This window comes from Phoenix dactylifera, chromosome 15, assembly GCF_051530095.1.
Source record: "Phoenix dactylifera cultivar Ajwa chromosome 15, Ajwa_hap1_PhDact_Kaust_v1.1, whole genome shotgun sequence".
NCBI classification, from domain to species: Eukaryota; Viridiplantae; Streptophyta; class Magnoliopsida; order Arecales; family Arecaceae; genus Phoenix; species Phoenix dactylifera.
In genome coordinates this window covers 18,702,700-18,717,618 of record NC_143204.1, presented here as the reverse complement: position 1 = coordinate 18,717,618, position 14,919 = coordinate 18,702,700, and the positions used below count along the sequence as shown (strand labels likewise).

Sequence of the window (14,919 nt, the reverse complement as noted above, 5' to 3'; positions counted from 1 at the left end):
ATTATGTATGCCCAAAGCATTATTATGGATGCATATAATTTAATTGCACGCATCAAATAGTTGCTTTGAACATATGCAATTCAATTGTAGCATTTGCAGCAATTACACATGAATGAATAGCCCTTTATCAGTTTCACCTAAAAATAGCCCTTTAGGCAAAATAAAAGAATTTCATAATTAAATAGGTTGAAATAATGCCAACTAGAAAGCTATTTGGTTGCATGTTTTACCGGATTGGCAAGTTAATACAACTCATCACTTCTAGATGTTTGGTTAATTTTAAGCCATTCTAATTACAAGTAACTGAGTTATAACTATTTTGTTGCAAAAAAAAATTTATAATGAACACCGGCTGCATGATTAGCACCACTCTTTCAGTATCATATAATACAACATATTTACAATTATCAATTATATGCAAATACTCAAAACCAGCTTTTGCAGCTGAATAAATACAAGATTTTTCACTTGCAGCTGCAAGTCCTATTATGGGCAATCAAGTAGTTCTTAATCTTTATTATAATTAAGCTCAGATTTCTCTGTCAAATAGAAAGTAGTCATTTAAAACCTAAAAGCTCATTTAAATTGAAAATCGCTTGTCTTAGGGTTGGTGGTGGATGGGTAGTTTATTTGTTGGGGATAGAAACAAGGGGGGAAGACCATGAAACGCCTCAAGGTCTGAGTAAAATATCTGGACACCTTGATGTAGTAGTCCTTTGTGATGAGGCCCCCTGACTTTAAAACAAAGGCAACGCATGCAAGGCAGCAAATGAATTGTGCTATTTATGAACAACTTGGACTTAGTAACGACTTCTTCAAGCTCCATCAAAAAATAATTTGAAAAACAAAAAAAAAATGGCAGAAAGTTGGACCTCTCCTTTCTTATGGCGAGCAGCCTGCCACCAGGGTTCTGGCTCATTGACACCCCTAAATCCTCTATCATAACAGCCTTGAATTAAAGATCACATCCTGCTATCTGCCGCCACAACCATAAATCCTCTCTTGAACCATCTATTATCCCTTTTTTTTATTTCTATTTCTTTGTTCTGCCTTTTTTTTTTCTATACATATTGCCTTTTTTTTTTCCCCTATGATTGACAAAACATGGCCGAGGACAATTAGGTAGAAAATTGGTCACCTCACCCATACCAACCAAGATTATTAATACTGTGGAGCGCTCGATTCACAATCAGAATCGAAATGGATTGAAATGAAAATCAAAATGACCAACATCCTCCATATTTGGCTTGCTTGTGACCGAAATCATAACCAGAATAAAAATAGAATTTGAATAGAGATTAGATTTGAACGAATTAGGATATTCTCATTCTCCTTCCAATCAAGTAGTTAAAATGAGTCAGTCATTCCTTTTCTCAAGAGTCCAACTCCCCCAATCAAATATGCCTTTGATTCTTCTAGCAATTTCCACCAAACAGAAACAAAATAGGAAACATGAAAAATATATATATTAAACAAATTGAATAACACTAGAAAGCGATGAAAGTAAGCGTTTATCATTCCATGGCACAAATACACAACCTTCACATTCTCACTCAAAATAAATAGAAACCAGGAGGATTCAACCAGCAAGCACTGAGGCATCCATATTAATCTGCCAAAAAGAAAAGTCCATTCCCCCAGCAGGAATGCAAATGAGGCTGCAATAATCGTCACCTATTTGACACAATTTGCAATGGCCGAAGGCTAGTTCTCCAAATACAGGAGTTTGAGAAGAGAACAAAAAGCCTCTGCAAGTAGATGCTTAAATATAAAGATGCCAACGTAGTAATATGGATAAATCACCCAAAGGAACACAACATCAATAAGAAATACAAAGTGCGAAAAACTTCTATAGGAAGCAAATAAACCAACAATTAATCTGCAAGCTGTGAAATCGATGACTTACATGCTCATGTGAACATATGATGTTGCCCACTACAAGGATCAAGGAACTCGTGCAACGAGCAAGACTAGGTGAGAGATCCACATGACAGCTAGTCCTAAATACCGAAATGACTGTCAACTATATCATGTTTGGGACGATAACAGAGATCATAAGAAAGGAGTAAACCAACATGGATGGAAGCTCAAGCTCAATCTATAAAATAGAACTCTTGATTCTTAATTTACAGCAGAGGAAGGAATTTCCTATTATATATACAACTATGCTCAAACGGAATATGATATATCCTGCTTGGTTTTGGCCATCGGTGCTCCCACACTTCACCAAGGACCTGTTAGTGTCCTTCTCAAGCACCGTTTCTTAGGTCCATGCTGCTGATTGATTATCTCCAAGACCTGTTCGCACCAATTTGATTAATTCAACAACTATTGCTACAAAAGGACAACCATATGGTCAAAAAAAAAAACAACAAACAAGAAACAGGATATGAGTTGCAAAGGATAGGCGCAGGCAAAAGAGAATCTCCCATTATATATATATACACAAAAGGAATGTGATATTACAGATCCTTTCTGAATTATATTTACCCAGTCAATAGTGCAAGTAGATTTCCTAATCATCATTGTGTAAAATGGCGCACACTCGTTAATCATTATCTGTTTCCTTAAAAGAATGAACAGATAAAAAACCTACCATATGTACTTTGCATAACAAGATTCTGGAACCTTCAATCATTTTAGGAGATACTTTATTCCACAAAAAATATAAGCAGTCTAGAATATGGAGTAAAACCAGGGTAAGTTGGATTAGGAGATAAATAGATTGGAGGAAGTTTCTCAGCTTTCCAATTATTTGCTATAAATGGGTGGGCGCAAAAAAAAGGCAGTTTATCTGTTTCAACCTATCTCATGCAATTTCTAATGAAAATCAAATTTTCATCATATTTGAATGAAGCCAAAGAATCCTTTTTTTATGTAATGGAAAGCAAGCACATAAAAGAGACAAGTTTGGCTTCATTGTTTTATTCCAAGGTATTGCCACACTGGACCATCCCAATTGTATTGCACCGTACCAGTAAGGTATCCATATGATATCGAGATTTAGTTTGGTATATAAGTTGAACCGGTCCGAACTGAGCAAAATTGTCCCATATTACTCAATTTCGCCTAGTACTGCCCGAAACCATATGCATATAGTACCGTATTGACCCATACCATCCGGTTTCAAGTGGTACCATGATAAAAAATGATAAAAAAAAATTGTCGGAAGTTGTCTCGATACATGGTGTATATCGTATCATACCACCGTACCGAAGCGATAACATACTAATATGGTATCGGTACTGAGATTACGGACCTTGTTTTACTCATTCAAACACTTGTCCGAAGCACTATTAAGTTCTAGCCAAGATCCATTTTTGGTTCTTAAGAAAGAAACCAATGAAATGATAGGAGCTAAAGTTCAAATTTAAATTAAACAAACCCCAAGCAAATCCAAGATTTTTTTTTTCTAAAAATCACTAATGCTATTGAATGTTTGATACCACACCAATTGAAAAACTAGGCATAGATAAAAACACTGAATTATCCTAAAATCTGAATATTTGTTTGTTCACTTTGATAAAGATAGTTTAGTTTAGCTTTATAGATTTTTTTATTCCAATTTAAATTTAAAATGCATCCCCATGATGTGGCAGCTAGTTTAAGCAAAAGCAGCCTACCACCTGTTGTTTTTTCTATAAATCATAACTGCAATATGGTGATTGGCTTTCTATACAAATCTGTGTCAAAAGTCAGGTACAGGTGGTAGAAAAATTTTTGATGCATAAGTTTTGTCAACATGTTGAATGTAATACCCAAAGACCTCTACAGTTCTTAACCTATCCACAATGAACACCTGACACTTAAATAACACCAAATTCGACATAAACCACTTAGAGGTTCTTGTCCATATGCATGAAAATCTAAACTACACATCAATATCAATGTCTATATTGCGAAGAACACCAAAGTTCACTCCCAGATTTTTATCAATACCCATTTCTACTTAACATCTGGATAACATAGGTCCTCAGACACCAATTCGTGGTGGCGTAGTGGATGCAACTAGCTGCCAGAAAACAAGGCTTAGGTCAGGTCAATTATGGACCCCAAGTCGGCTGATGATCCAAAAAATGGGGCCTGATGTTTGCTGCTCCAAGCAAGAACCCAAGAGGGGCAGAGTTGTCTGTTTATTCTTACAACTTAGTTGAGAGAAATCAGAATGCTCCTACCAGTTATCCTGTGAACAATACCTTCTTTTTTCCCAATATATAGCCAGACTTTTTGAAATATTAATTTACATTTATTGATTAGTTGAAGATGCCCTAAATGGACTAGGTCGATAAGGTTTGGACATAATTGTTTAAAGACGGGTTTGGTCCGCTGCCATAGAAGAGACTCAATTGTTCAAAATGACACAAAAGGGTACAAATCCGTATCCTTTTCCCTCCTGTCTCTTAGTTGATTTTGATTCCTTTTCTCCTCTCATTAGTCTTCTTAGAAAATTGCAGATCTGTGTAAAGCTACAGAATAAACCTGGTCGCCAAAGCCCTGTTCTTTAGCAGCATTAGAAATATTCCTTATAAATGTCTTACCCCTTTATTACTTGAGGTTCTTCTCTAAACCTGAAAACCTGTAATTAGCCCCTACTCAGAATGTTTCTGAAATTAGTACCCTAAAAACCATGGAAACCTCCATCATCCTTCAAGAAAACCCTAATATAATGGCAACTGCTGAATATTTTTAACCTGTCATTCAAATCATTTTCTGCAGTCCTGGGAATAATTGTACTTAATTTGTCCATATCTGAATCACAGAATAACAAGCCACAAAAATCCAACTAACCATCCAACGTCCAATCCTTTAGGACTCGTTTGGTTCGAAAGAAAAGAAGGGGAGAAAGTATAGTCAATAGGAAAATGAAGAAAGACCTCTTGTTTGGTTGGAGTTTTCAAAAGAGAGAGATAAGAAAGTAGCATTTCCATGGGAATAAGATTACCATGTTTCATGAAAAAAAAAATCCGAGGGACATGAAAAAGCTACTTTCCCATCAGTTGGAAATTGTGATCTTTTTTTTTTCAAAACTATTTTTAAGCCATAAAAAAAATGGATAAGGTCTTTCCCTTTATTAAGGGTATAATAGAAATTTCACACAACTTTCCGAGAAAAGTAGATGATCAACCAAACATAAGCCACTCTGAATTGTGTCACTTTTTCATGGTCAACTAAATATACCAAAACCATTTTTTCAGGCATCATATTCTCTGAAAAAATATTCCGATGAGAAAAAATTCTTTCTGCGAACCAAACAAGTCCTTAGTATTTCCATCAACTTATGCATAATCTCTATCATTCATTGCGACATGACTTGATTGTGCATCTCCTTCAATCCATGTAAACTTCAAACTGCGAAAGATTCACACCTCATCAATAGTTTGTCAAGAAGTCATGTGCCTTTAGATCCTCTAAGGCCCTGTTTGGGGGAGCTGTTGGCAGTAGAGCTGTTGGAAGTAGAAATGTTAGAAGTAGAGCTGTTGGAAGTAGAGCTTTTATAAAAAGCTGTTTGCTGTTTGGTAACTACATTTCTAAAGTGCCGTGGCGCTTTAACATTTGTTTGGTAAACAAACTGAAAAAGTATTTTTGTATGACAAAATGACCATAAAGGACATTACTAGTATTATACAATAATGCATAATAAAATATAATATATATTAATACATAAATATTTGATATAGTATAATATTAATGTAATGTAATATAATATTATTATAATATAGTACTATAACATTGCATACTATAGGATAATAATTTAATATAATATTAAATTATTTAACATAACATAATATAATATTATATTATATTTATAGTATAATACAATAATAAATGTATAAAATATTATAATTCTTAGTATAAATTAATTTTTTACTCTTTTGATGACCATTTATTTTTCTAACAAATTTTTTAGTTAGGTGAAAAAATTGGTTAAATAATTACTCTTTTGATGACCACCATGGGCAGCCACGGGCTGCCTCCCAAAAAAAAAAAAGGAGGGCCGGCGGCATTGAGGAGAAGGAGATAGAGAGGGAGAGAGAGAGGGGGGATAGTGAGAGAGAAAGAGGCGGTGGGATTGAGATTTTTGGGAGGACAAAGAAACTTTTAAATGGGGTATTTTGGTCAAAAATACAGCTTCCCGACAAAGCTGAAAACAGCGTTTTCGGAAAGCTCCAAAATGGAGCTTCTGCCGAAAAGCTGTTTTCAGCTTTTCGAAAAAGCTAAAACAGCTTTTCCAAAATTTTACCAAACACCATTTTTTACCTAAAAGTACTTTTGGAGGGCCAGAAAGTGCTTTTTGGCCCTCCAAAAGCTCCCCCAAACATGGCCTAAATCCTTTTAAGTCCACTAAGAACTATGTTGCCTACCAGATGGATATGCGAAGCACCATAAATCTGACATGCCATCTTGTACCTGCTTAACAGCAGTCATGAGCCCTGTAAAACACCAACTCTGTCGATGTATTGAGAACTTCTATGCAACTAATGTTTTATTTATGAAAAATAAAACTAGATCAATGATGAATTTCTCAATGCATTTCAACATGTTTAAAGCTTATAACCTTTTCAGCCAATTGAAAAATTTATCAGTCGACTATAAACTCTTATTAACTATTATCTACTGCAGCAATAGATATGCAATAGTATGTTATCTTCCTTCTATACTTGGTTTCCCAGCTCATCAACACTGCACCAGCATTCTAGTCAGTGCAAGGAAGGTAACAGTGGAAATACTGACATTTAGAAAGCCATATCCTTATAAGCATTCACAATTTGACTGTTTTCTTATTTGTTCTTTTTCCTCTCTTTTTTTTAGAGGGGGGGGGGGGTGAAGGGGGAAGAGAAAGTGCCCAATGAAATAGTGAAAACAAGAAAGCAATATAAGTTTTAAGGAAACAAATACAAAAACGTAATAATTACTAGAACTTTGAATTTCTTTTAATTCATATAAACTTATTTCAATTTTATTTCTAGCACAACACTCTAGACTCACTTCTTATGTCATGTTGTTCTCTGGGAGAAACTAATCTGAACATGATGCTTTCGATAATAGCATGTAGAAATTGAATGTTACCTTGGACAAGAATTTTTACAGTTTTCGCATACTCTAGCCTAACTCCTAATACCCGAGCATGCTTGTTTCTTGTTTTTCTAGGAAAGAATGCTTTGGAACATCTTGAAACATGCTTTGAAAAGAGACAGACACTCTCCATAATCATCAAATGACTTACCTTCTCGTCACCATTTAAACAATTAAAACCAATAAAACCTAAGCTCCTCAGTAAGAAACATGATACACTGGTGGAACAGTCACCTAACTTCAAAACCATAGTGCAAATCTCAACATGAATCTTTTTTGGGACAAAAACCTAAGTTTAAATGCTAGAAGCATGTTTCTGAGGTCCATAGAATCCATAATTGTACTATGATAAGTAAGGTGATAAAAAAGCTCAATTTGTTGTATCAGACCACACCACCCAATATGGGCCACACTGCATCATATTGGTACGGTACTGAGACTTAATATACCCCTCTACTGAGTATCGGTAGTAAGGTATGTACCACATTAATACTTCGTACGGGGTTTATCGATTGGTTACTAGTATGGGATCCACTACCGAGATTAGAAACGTTTAAAGAAAGCATTCGCAAATTGTTTCTTCTTTCTCGAATTTCAAATGATGTTTCATGAATTTTGGATGAAACACAACATCTAAACCATAAATGAGAAAGCAACCTATTGCAATAATTAATCAGCAAATATTGCAACAAATGACAGATCATTCAAACTAGCACTAGTAAAGGAGAAGGGGAAAAAGGGAAGAGCGAGATGCACCATGACACTCCATGTACCTGCAATCTATTAGAGTAGATAAGTTATCTGCAAAGTTAAACGCAGATTTTGGGAGGACCCGTGCAGGCGTGTGTTTAATCCCATATTGATTATTCGTTGGATAAATCTTGGGTACTTATACAGGATCAAGGAACCCAAATAATATTTTTTGGCTAGCCATTTTGGGTGAGATCCTGGATTGTTGCAAATGGTATCAGAATGGACCAACCCATAACCTATGTGGACTAAGGCTGCAGCACGGATCCATTGGAGCTGACCATGGGCCGATCGTGGTGTTTATGATTAGATTTGAACCTTTAGCCTGACGAGAACGTCAGAGCTTAAATGGAAAGAGTATGTGAGGACCCGTCCGGGCGTGTATTTAGCCTCATATCAGTTATTCGCTGGATAGATCTTGGATACTTATACAGGATCAAGGAACCTAAATAATACCTTTCGGCTAGCCATTTTGGGTAAGGTCCTGAGTTGTTACAAATTTCTTAAACTTTGATAGGTTAGAGACATGTGATTTTCTTCTTCCAATAGCCCAATGTTTTTCAATAATAAGTTTTATGAAGAGTCAAATCGCAATTTTATCTTCACAAAGTGCCAATTTACCAATACTATTCAACCAAAGCATATTGGCCTATGCGTAAATCTGAGCTTGCTTTTGGAATTACTAGGTGACTGTCAAAAGCAGAGCCATTAGTAAATCTATTATCTATGAGAAAGAAGTACTTGATGGATAGTTGCTTTCTCATCAACCAACACAGGAAATGTTCGGAGAGACCTTTTTGGCAATGTCAAATAGACAATCAAGAGGGGTGTATTCGCTAACAGGAAGAGTGTCTCAAATGGGTAAGCCTCCTAGACTCATGCAATCACCTAGCCACACTAATGCATTTGCATTAATATCGGAGAAAATTGATAGTTAGCTTGACTTATAATGGTATGATCCAACCTAGAGACTCAAGAAAATAATATACTAGCAGCAAAATTAAATGGCCATCTAAGACAGAATAATATAATGCTGGCAACTTAAATAGTCATGCAAGTTGCCCATTAATCATTTGAAAGAAACATATCAAAATAGTAATAATTGGATAAATTTTCAAAGTTACTAGAACCGACCGGTAAAAATGCACCAACTTCTCTATAAGAAATGAGCAAATAGTTGTTACAAAATGAGTAGGATAAGTTACCTGATTTTTCTGCGTCTCCGTAATCTCCGCCTGCAAATACTGAAAGGTATCAGGTTGCAAGCTTCATGTTTCAAATATTAGGAAATTTAGCCAATAACAAAGGATTTGTATATTAGTGGAAAAAAATAGCAAACAGCACAAGGATAATAACTTTTAATATCCTATTTTATTATTACTTGCTAAAATTCTAATGACTTTAATTCATTTCATCCAAACCATAATCAGATTTCCTGGATCATGTCAATCGCCCCAGATCTCCAATTCCTAATGAAGTACGAAAGTGAACTCTCACAATTAACTACATTTTTCATCTGTCCCATTTATAATGGACGGCACAAAGCATGTCTCTCTCTATATATGACAGATATTCAGGTGGAAACAAAATTATGGCTGTGCTAATGAAATGTCGCTTTGGTTTACATTTTAAATGTATTCGGGAATTATAACTCATAAAGAGATTTGAGTAGAATGAAATTAAGAAGGGCAGCTCTCGCAATATTAAGGGAAAGAGATTTTTTAGGAAGCCTTGAAAGTTTATTGGGGATTTCAATATCAGCATGTAATGAATGTTATTGATAACAAAATACTAAGACATTCATGATCATAAGCCAACTAATAATAGATTGGTGAAAAGCAAATATTGATTCTTTGCATGAACTAATATACTTGAAAATTTAAGTTAAAATTGATTAAACAAAAGGTACCTGTTTTTTCTGCAATTCCTGGTTTTGTGTCTTAAGTTTTGCTACTTCAGCTTCCAACTCCATGGTATAAGCCTGAACCAAATCAAAACAAAATCAAAGACAAAATCTTAATATCAGAGTAAGAATATTAAACAACATAAGGCATTTTCTCCACGTTATATTCACAATCAGAGTAGTAGCATAAGCATATAAGCTGCATATCACATGGAAGCACCATTAGCATGTTCTTGGGAAGGCATCACAGATTATGCTTACAAAACTGAAAAAGCAATTCTTACAATTATGCCCACATTATTTTGGGTCATTGGGCCATTCTGGATGTCAAGCTCTGAACATTAAAGGGTAGTAAAATTGCTGCTGCATGTTAACATAATAACAGCCATGTTGACTAGAACCAACGGTTAGTTTACCAACTTCTTTCAAGTAATCTTTTAATCAGAAGAGGGGAAAACTGCACCTCCCAGAGATATTAAAACTTGAGTTGAAGCACTAGTTTGTAATGAAAGTAATATCAATTAAGGTGAAATCAGAAAGAGTTAAAGTGATATCTCTTAAAATGGGTCATATTCTAGACTCAAAACTGTGAAGAATATCGTGCCCAGCTCGCTTAAAATTAAAAGCAAAATCTCATAAGGTATTTTAAAAATGATCTACAGTTGCAAAAACTACACTAGCAAAGCATTTGTACATTTCTTCATCCAACTTAAGCACAGAGAAAACAGATAGTGAGGGACAAGGAATCAGATAAGGTAAGGAATCATGCAATAGATTCAAGCAGCACCAAAATGTGATAAAAGAGAAGAATAGAAAGATTACCTGCTTACGTGCGCGTGATCTCGCAGCTGACTCCCTGTTCTTGATCATTCTCCTCTGCCTCCTCTCCACTACCTTCTCCACTGCCCCGCTGGATTTCCTCCCCCTGAACCCCCCACTGAGCACATATGGAACCGGAGACAAGGAAGACAGGTCGCCACCCTTGCCAAGCCCATTTGCAGAAATCTGGTTCGCCGGAGAGCCCACCGCCCCGACCGTGATCCCACCTCCCCCCATACCCACCATCCCGGGCATCAATCCATTGTTCACACCCTGATCTCCGAGCCCCACGATTCCACCCCCTCTCAGCCCCTGCGGGTTCCCCAAATCAGCAGTATTACCGAGCGGAGCTGCGTAAGGCCTCGTCCCGGTGGCTGGAATGGCTAAATTGGCACCGGAGGCGTTTGTAATGGTGTTTGCCACTACGGTCCCATTGCCGCGGCTCGTCTGAGAGAACCCGAGAGCAAGCCCGGTATTATTGTTTGAATTCGGCAGCTCTCCGTAAAACACATTGCTGTTAGTGTTGTTGTTGGTGTTGCTGCTATTACCGATTGGCCTCGGCGCCGCCGCCAGGGTCATGTCCTCTCTAACCACTCCAGCCCGCACTAAGAATTCCTCGAGGGTCATCTCCCCGAGGGTTGGCTGCCGCTGCTGGTGCAGGTCGGTCCCGCTGCTCGACCCCTGGCCGTTCTCCCGGATGACGTCCTTCCACACCTCGTCGACCGTCTTCTGGCTGAGGGTCCGGGGCAGAGTCAGCGAGCCCTGCCGCTGGAGGCCGACGCCGGCCCCGCTGCCGTCGAGGCCGGCGCCGGAGTATCCGCCGGCGCTGCCGAGGGCGGCGGCCATGGCCTGGCTCTCCTCGGCGGTCCAGATGTTCTTCAGGAGTTCGTCCATGTTCATCGACCCGAAGTCCTTCCCCAGGCTGCCGAGCGTGTTCTGCAACTCGCCGAACGTCAGCGAGTATACAGACGCCTGCCGCGCCAGCGGCATCTGCGCCGGCGGCAGCTGCGCCGGCAGCCGCCCGTCCGACGATCCCATGTTCTTCAAATTCATCATCGATCTCCTTCCAAATTCCCTCTTCCTCCTCTCTATAAATTCAACCAATCCTTACATGCGCAACAACCAACTAACATCCATTAAAAAAAAAAAAAAAAAAATCCCCTCAATCACATCAAAATCCGTAAAAGTAAAATAAAATTAAGACAAGCAGAAAAGAGGAATACTTCCGGCCACAACGTTAAGGCTTAATTTTTTTATGGGAACTAAAGTTCAGGTTTAAGAACCACCTAATCATCATCACAACACCCTAACCCTAATCCAATTTAGGTACTTTCACCGCGTACGCCTCCTAATGGAAAGCGAGGAAGAAGAAGATGACATTTTGAAACACCACATACCTTTGAAATATTAGTTAAAATTAACAACTTCCAAGACGGTGTTAAAACTAAAATCTAAGACATCTTCGTTGCCATAAATAGCAATAGAATTACTTATTTCCACCGAAAAACTTCGAAGATTTCATTTTCTCATGCCTATAGGAATCGAGAGAGAGAGAGACCTGTTTGTTTGGGGTTTAGTTGGGGCGCCCCTCTGCGTTGCCTTGGCTTCCCGTACTGCTCCGGATGGATCGCGGCGTGGGCAGGGCCAGGTGTCGGGCTCGAGGGCAGCGATTTATGCGGGAAGGCAGTGCCCGAGTGACAATAGAATAATGGGGACGTGGAGCCGGGCGCACCGAGACGTGGCGGGTTTAGAGAGCGGTAGCGCTCTTGATGCGACGGCCCTTCCAATGGGAGCGCGATATATGGAGCGATCTCGGCCGTCGGTCTGGCGTCCCGACAAAACTTCTTGGATGATCGGATTTCCACCCAGTTTTTCATTCGCACCCGGATGCGGCGTGGCTCGTGCATGGACGCAGGGCGATGAGGTCATCCCCAGGACAGTTTTAATGGACGAAAAAAAGGGACCTAAACTTGGACTCGTTCTAATTTCATGGCTTTTAAAGCTTTTGGTAGGCTGCTGGGTCTCAGCGGTGGTCCTTCTTGTTTCAGATGTCGGAGCTTGGTCTATGGCTCGTTTCTTTACTTAGTAAAAAGCACGTGCACGTCATAGCCTCCAATAAATCTCCACCCGCTACTCCACGCAACACACACGAAACTTCTTTTCTTCGAGCTTATCAAGAACATGTTTTTCTTCAATAAGAGCTTGTTGTGGTCCGTTGTTTGCACTTCCTCAAGCAGAATCTATATAGACATGGCATTGATGCATCTTGCTCGCAATAAAATTATTAAAAATAATTAAGTGTATATAATATTCATGATGAGGTTATCCATCACAAATCTAACAGGGTCGATATCAATTTGGTTAGTATTTTTGCTCCTTAAGTATTATTGGAGCTCACTGTGATGCAGCATATGACATGAGATTAATGGGTCTATTTTCAGTTTAGCCTACTGTAAAGAAATGTGGCCATAGCAGGCAAGAGACCTTTTGTGTTCAATGTATGGGGACAACTTCCATGAAACCAAAACTGAATGAAGGCAGCAATATTTGGTTTTACTTTATTGGAGAAAAGTTGAAGTTTATCTTCGAGTCTATATAAACTGTCACTGATGGTTCAGCTCAAATTTGATGTTCTGCCACAAAACTCACCTATTTGGGGAACAAAATTTTATTAAGAAAAGATGCCAGAACCTTCAAAGTCTCTAATAAAAAGTGAATGAAGAAATAAAGCAAAACTGGCCTTTTGTGGGAGTGCAACCCTATGGACTATCAGGCTTGTGGGGTGGAAGCAAGTTGGCCTCATCAAGTGTTGATCAGACCATGGTAATACAAATGAATAATAGCTAATACAAAGAACGGAATCCAAGGAATGGGAAAAATCTCCTTAGCTCTTGATCTTCTTCTTCAGGTTTTGATTTGATAAGGTGGATAGTTCTTGGATATTGATAGTTGGGTTGACTCCTACCTTATCAAGGGGGAGGAAAAATTGATGAGGTATATCTTTCTTAGATATTGACAGTTGGGTTGACCCCTACCTTATCGAGGGAGGAAAAACAGCATTCTTGTATTTCCAATTTATCTGATCAAGTGCAGCAATTACATCTCCACAGTTATCGAAGATATTTTATGAGTTTCTAGAAATATAACCCCAAAGCAACACTCCTTTAGCACACTAAGAGCAACTTTTAATGTCCTCTAAAGTGTACTTAACGTAGTACATAAATGAAGGTTCTGTTCCAAGATAAGTTCAATTGCACTTAACATGGCATCTCATTAAAACAAACCTGAGCTATGCTTGCCACACTCGCATCGAATCACAACATACCACACTAGATTGTGTTACACGATGCAAAATTGATGCTTGTTGGACCAAGAGACATGAGCTATCTTGTGCCTCATGTTACCTACAGTGAAATTCTAGGAGTACACTGCACCTGCACTTGGCATCAAATTGAAACAAGCACCATACTTGGCATCAGATCACAACAAAGGAAGCTATATTATTCTATACTGTGCAAATTCCATGCTTGCTATACCAAGAAAGAGGTTAAAGAGTGTTTTATATTACTCATGTTAAAATCCTGAAAGTACCCTACATATAAATGAGGGTTTTGCCGCAAGACATGTTAAACTGCACCAAGCATGCATGAGATTGAAACCAAGTTTGATCTATGCTTGGCTACAATTGATTTGCATCATATCCCAACAAACCATGCCAAACTATGTCGTACCATGCAAATCCTATACTATACTTTTTTTATTTGAAAGAAAGAAAGCGAGGGAGACGCACCCAAACCAAGAGTCAAATATTGCTTTCTACTACCTGCATTAAAATAATAGGAGTATGTTGCCCTGAATCAAACCTTGATTTTGAGGCAAGGTGCAAACTTGCCTCTCAATAGAAGAATTACATCATGGAAGCAGAACTGCCGAAGCTAAGGGAGAAAGAGATGACAAAAGATACGTAGCAGTGCTGGTACAAAGAGGCAAAAGAAGGAGGAGGATGTGGTGGTGGTGGTCATGATCATGGAGATGGCTAAACTTATAGAATGTATATTGGTAAGATTTTGGCCCTGAATCGGAGTGCTTTCGTATTTTGAATCTTTCTACACCACAGATCTCTCGATCTTTTTTCTTTGTAGCTCCATAAAGCATGGGATCAATTGATCAAAAGAACTATGGATGGATCAACAAAGTACACTAAAAGCAGTAATTTTAAAAGCAATAAACCTAAAACATAGGATCAATTGATCAAAAGAACTATGGATGGATCAACAAAGTACACTGAAAGAAGTAATTCTAAAAGCAATAAACTTAATATTGAAACATCTTAAATTTGAACTCTAAATCACCCTTATGTTGTTACTTTATGA

General features: G+C 38.1%; 1 protein-coding gene across 6 annotated transcripts; it reads right to left on the bottom strand.

Annotated features, from left to right (window-relative positions):
- Nucleotides 1-1,819: 1,819 nt before the first annotated feature.
- Nucleotides 1,820-12,262, bottom strand: ABF2 (abscisic acid responsive elements-binding factor 2). Of its 6 annotated transcripts, none has more exons than XM_017844139.5 (5): nucleotides 12,105-12,248; nucleotides 10,550-11,634; nucleotides 9,734-9,805; nucleotides 9,030-9,068; nucleotides 1,820-2,298 (listed from the first exon to the last, which is right to left on the bottom strand). In XM_017844139.5, the coding sequence occupies exons 2-5, from the start codon at nucleotides 11,600-11,602 to the stop codon at nucleotides 2,224-2,226; spliced, it is 1,239 nt and encodes a 412-aa protein (XP_017699628.1). In that variant the 5' UTR covers nucleotides 11,603-11,634; nucleotides 12,105-12,248; the 3' UTR covers nucleotides 1,820-2,223. The 6 variants fall into 6 exon arrangements, with proteins under 6 accessions (XP_017699628.1, XP_088567458.1, XP_008797272.2 ...); XM_088711332.2 differs by having other exon boundaries at nucleotides 9,030-9,059; nucleotides 12,105-12,247; XM_008799050.6 differs by having other exon boundaries at nucleotides 9,030-9,059; nucleotides 10,550-11,672; nucleotides 12,105-12,219.
- Nucleotides 12,263-14,919: the final 2,657 nt, after the last annotated feature.

Coding starts and splice junctions, on each gene's coding strand:
- ABF2 (XM_008799052.5), bottom strand. CDS start 11,602: ATGATGAATTTGAAGAACATGGGATCGTCGGACGGGCGGCTGCCGGCG. Junction 9,069..9,733: donor AGGAATTGCAGAAAAAACAG/GTACCTTTTGTT, acceptor GATACCTTTCAG/TATTTGCAGGCGGAGATTAC. Junction 2,299..9,029: donor CGGAGACGCAGAAAAATCAG/GTAACTTATCCT, acceptor TGGTGCGAACAG/GTCTTGGAGATAATCAATCA.